Source organism: Solanum pennellii, chromosome 2 (assembly GCF_001406875.1).
Source record: "Solanum pennellii chromosome 2, SPENNV200".
NCBI classification, from domain to species: domain Eukaryota; kingdom Viridiplantae; phylum Streptophyta; class Magnoliopsida; order Solanales; family Solanaceae; genus Solanum; species Solanum pennellii.
Genome location: NC_028638.1, coordinates 54,527,247 through 54,532,500, shown reverse-complemented (window position 1 = coordinate 54,532,500; position 5,254 = coordinate 54,527,247). Strand labels below are relative to the sequence as shown.

At 31.9% G+C, this 5,254-nt stretch overlaps 1 protein-coding gene across 1 annotated transcript; it reads right to left on the bottom strand.

Annotated features, from left to right (window-relative positions):
• Window positions 1–2,163: 2,163 nt before the first annotated feature.
• LOC107008652 (transcription factor MYB16) lies at window positions 2,164–4,467 on the bottom strand. The gene is made up of 3 exons (XM_015207774.2): window positions 4,185–4,467; window positions 3,973–4,102; window positions 2,164–3,407 (listed from the first exon to the last, which is right to left on the bottom strand). The coding sequence occupies exons 1-3, from the start codon at window positions 4,315–4,317 to the stop codon at window positions 2,417–2,419; spliced, it is 1,254 nt and encodes a 417-aa protein (XP_015063260.1). The 5' UTR covers window positions 4,318–4,467; the 3' UTR covers window positions 2,164–2,416.
• Between the last annotated feature and the right edge of the window lie 787 nt (window positions 4,468–5,254).

Sequence of the window (5,254 nt, the reverse complement as noted above, 5' to 3'; positions counted from 1 at the left end):
GAAAAATATTCCCTGGAATTCCATTATTTTCCATTGAAAATAAAAGATGGGATCTGAGGGTGGAAAAAACAACAAAAACTTTTCCATCTTCATATTTTTGTTTGCCTTGGTTTTACTCTTGTTCATTTGGAAATTAATATGGTACGGATTGCTTTACTGGCGTTATTTGTTTATATTAACTGTATAATATAAGCATGCTGTGTTAAATAGTAATGAAGTGCATATTAATTGATCTTTTGAAATATTCAACTCAAATTAAAGAGGCATAAACATATGTAGCCGGTTATTTAGGTGTTCTTTAATTATCAAAGACTAATATAGTGAGTTTGCTATTTAAAACATGATATAAATGTACTGCTAGCACTTGATCCAAACTACATTTCCGTTAAAGATAAGGTTAACACTATGTTTGTATATATTAGATTTGCTGTTGCTATATGCTTTATAAACGTTTACGAATATAATGATTATCTCCATAAAATATATCTAGCGGCAATTAAACTATTACTTGCTATTGTTTTTATATAGTATATTCATTAGTCTTGAGATAATATAAAATTTTAAAGTGACATTTAGGCTGCTTATTGTTTGATTAAATGGAATTCAAGGTGATCAATAGAACGTAGGAATTAAATGTCTTTATCTACATCGGAATTCCCTACCTTATAGGTGCACATATATAAGAATTCAGAGTCTAAAAGGTGAAAAATATTAACAAACTTTTTAAAACGGTATATGAAAATATTTTTTTATCAAAACGGTAAAATCACTAAGGAAGCAGCGATTTTGTCTGCTGGAGTTTTGGAATATCACTGCTATAACAGCGATTTGTATATTTGCATTTTTTTTAAAAAAAAAATCAATACAAATCGCTGCACTTGCAGCGATTTATATAATATATATTTTTTTAAATATTAAATAAATATCGCTGCAAAAACAGCTATTTACCTAAAAAAAATTTAATTTTTAAGTAAATCGCTGCACTCGTAGCGATTTACAATAAATAACTTTTTTTTTAATTATTAAGCAAGTTGCAGCGATTTACATAACATAAAATATTGATGTGTCACTGGCTCATTGCCAAACCCACAACAGCCAGTTAGAGGTGCTCTTGTTGACTTTAATTAGTCCAAATGGGCTCCTATAATGCTGTTATAACATAACATTTGATTTTTAAACAAATTAAAGAAAACAAATTATTTGATTTATTGATTTTGTTTTGGCATTTTAAGTGCTCAAATAAACAAATTTAGGTGATTTCCTTAAAAAAAATTAAAAATATTATGTAAATCGTTGTTCGTGCAGCGATTTGTTTTTAAATATTTTTTTTTAAAAAAATGCAAATGTACAAATCGCTGCTATAGCAGTGATTTTTCAAAACTCCGGCGGATAGAATCGCTGCTTCCTCAGCGATTTTACCGTTTTGATAAAAAAATATTTTTATATACCATTTTGAAAATTTTGTTAACATTTTTCACCCTTTAGACTCCGGACTCACATATATAAGGACTAAAAGGTTGTACGTAGCTATTAAAAGAATACGAAAATTGTAATGTGACTTTTAGAAAGCTGATAGCAATATATTATTAGTATTTATTATAAGGAAACTTTTAGATCGGAAAAAAATATAATAACAGAATTTTTAAAATCTAACACTAGTTCTACGAGGGTTAATTTGAATAAATTTGTGGTGAAGAGCAAACTGTAGATATCCTTGCATGATAGCAAGAATGTGACGTGAAACGAACAGCACTAAAGTCATGATTAAATTTAGTGTGTATAAAATTTATTTAAAAAAATCAGAATTGAAATGTGCGGTGATACTGATTGATTTGTTTAGACCGTTTCTATATATTTGGTGATCGAATAAATTGATGCAGTATATTCAAAGATAAGATGTGCAGTTGCCCTAGGGGCTAGGCAGGAGGTTTGAAAGTTTGATATAATGGGCACAAGGAGCAGAAAATTGAGGTAGACCTAACAAGTATCGGGGAGAATGCTTTTTATTAATTTTTTATTAGTTATTTTTCATTCATTATCAATTTTTTCTGATTTTTTGAAAATAATTTCTGTGTATATTTTTTTCTTTTAGTTCAAATAAGAAAGATAATTTACATTAGAAATGCGTAAATTTAATCATAAATTTGAAATAAGAAAGACAAATTGGAACAGTTGGGTGTTGAATTAATTGAACCAACACACTTGATCATAGCTTATGGACATGAAGACAATCAACATGAGGTCAGAGAAAATAAAGAGTCAAATCTACACATGGTGTTCTTTTCTCCACACTTGTAAATTTCACACCACACTAGTCATTTGCTGTAACGGACACACACATGAACACAATAACTAAGAATTATTGACTCAAAATCACTAGTAAAAATTAAAAAAAAAACAAAAAAAACTACTCTAATTAGAACATAGATGAATCAGATGGAGAAGGATTATTCACTAAGTTAAAAATGCTATTCCAGTAATTCTTGTTATCTTCACAGTTCTCATTTGGATTTCCACTGCCACTACCTTCCCCTCCGTTATCGGATTCCGTGCCACCGCCTTCCGATAAATCGCCGTCGCCGGAATTGCTAAGCAATAGATCTGTAAATGTTTCCACAAAATTGGCAGGGGAAATTTGCTCTGTATTTGACCTTGAGGATTCTGTTGTCCATGTTGTGTCCATTGGTAGAGTTAAATCTTGTAGTCCTGACGTGAATGAAATTGAATTTTCATTAATAACATCTTTACTGTATTGAGGCAAATGTCCAGTTGATGAGTTCCCAAATTCCTTCCAATCTTCTTCACTTTCATCATTATTCATAATTCCACCTTCACTAGACCCTGATGAATTTCCAACAAATTCATACAAAACTGTATTAGAACTTCCTCCAATTCCTGATGATGTAATATGTTGCGCATTTTCGAAATAGCCTAGTGTAGAAGTAGGAGATTCCAAATCCCTCGCGAGTGCTCCCGTAACTGAAATACCAGCATTAGCACTCGCGACCGAACCTTCATTCATTGGTTTGGTCCAAACACCGTTCCAGGCTTTCAGCACGTTGAGACAACGTGCTGAGGCCACAACGGGTTTACTAAGAGGACTAGAAGGTGAAGGAGCGGTAAATTCTTGAGATGCGAGTGAATTTTGGTAACTATTGGACCGGAGTTTAGATTGTCTAGCGAGTCTAGCTTCGGCTTCTAGCCGGGCACTTTCCCACTGAGCCATGTGGCTAAGGTTAGCTGCGTTTTTAGACTGACCGTCATTGGACAACAAGGCATCGTTCTTCGGCTTGTGGGTCACTGGGTCGATCCCCATTTTCACTAGCCGTTTCTTGAGATGAGTATTCCAATAATTCTTGATCTCATTATCTGTTCGTTTGGGTAAATGAGTGGCTATGGCCGACCACCTAAGAACAAGACAACAAAAGAATATGTTAAATTTTAAAAAGAATATGTAAAGACAAGCCTCTTTACAACAACCAAACAAAAAAGGAAAACTTTGTTTTCATCCATGGATTATTAGAGATTTATTAATTTTGAATTAGGAAATAAATAAAAATTTCAATTGATTTTAGATACTTGAGACAAAAGGACAATACTACAAAAATACCCCTCACTTTCACTGAAGAAAAATACTAGGCCAGGTATATCAACGTGCAATAGTATTTGTGCAGATCTGATTATAAAAATGTCAAATTTAATTGGACGTAACTGAATGTCAGCTAGTGAAAACAAATCATGCTAAAACAAGTGGTTCTGCAAATATTTTGTAGTTATTATTAGAAGAAGAGGGTACAATAATAAGCATAAACATTTTATTGATAATTTTTTGGTCCAATTTCCCATTAGTTCTCTACTAAAACTAAAAGAATTCTGATTATCGCTAAAATAAATTCAAGATCTAGATTCAGTGAGTTTGAAATGAATTTCATTCAGTTGAACCGACTAAAGAGAGAAGAAAATTGAAAATACCTATTCCCTAAGAGAGCATGAAGTTGAATGATGGTTTGTTCTTCTTGTAAAGTGAATTTTCCTCTCTTGATATCAGGCCTAAGGTAATTAGTCCACCTGAGCCTGCAACTCTTACCACATCTTTGAAGTCCTGCAAATTAACCGAAATTAAATAAGATAAAATTTTAGTATTAAAGAATTTTTACACCATCAGTATTGAAGTGAACGCATACCAGCTTTGGTAGGTAATGCGCGCCAGCTACCATGACCATGTTCTTCGATATAAGCTAAGAGTTTTTGATCTTCTTCAGGTGTCCAAGGTCCTTTTTTCAGGCCAACTTTGTCACAACACGGAGATCGACCCATCGACGAAATGGCGACTAGTCTGGAGAGAAAATGATGAACAAAGTAGTTTAATTTGTAGGAGTTGTGGTACCTTATATTATGTAAAGAAAATTGATGGTGCTTCAACTAATAGAGATTGGAGAGTAGTAATAGTTGATAGTACTGAAATAATAATAATAATGAGAGAAAGAAGGAGTAAATAAGGAGAGAGACAGCAAGAGGATAGAAAGGTCAGCGACAGGGACGGGATAAAGATATTAATTTCATAACAGCACATCATATAGTATGAAATCATGTGCAAATCTACTAGTACCCAATAGGATTCCTTTTTTTTTTCTTTTTAATTTTTTAACTACAGTAACTACTTTGGATTCACATAATTCAGATTTATGAAGCGAGAATGAGATAATTTAAACATAAAAAAAAAGGAATTTGAGGCATAGAAACCTCAGGAAGTTTGAGAAGTTAGATATAGTGGATATGAGGAGAGGTAAAGACAGACGAAGAAGTTTCGACTGGAGGTGATAAGAGAACACTAATCACCTGCAGCTTAACAACATCATGATCCAAAATAAGAGGATATGAAGTTAAAAATCAAGGAATAAGGCTAGTACATAGTCTAATATATCATTATTGTTATTTTTATTTTTCGATCCAATATATCATTATTGTTATTTTTATTCTTTGATTGTATTATTATTTGTTGTTTTCTTTACTTTTGGTATTGCTTTATTTGTTGTACTATTTGCTCTTCTCTTTTTATTTTTTTGCATACTTGATTTGATATGCTTTATTTGAGTCAAGGCTTTTTTTATAAGCAAATTCTCTACTTTTACAAGATTGCACGGACACTACCCTTCCAATGTTCCTTTATCACTGGCACGTGTAATATTTAAACTGAACCCAAAATATTAATGTGAATCATAAATCTATATATATAAATCAATTAAATCATAAT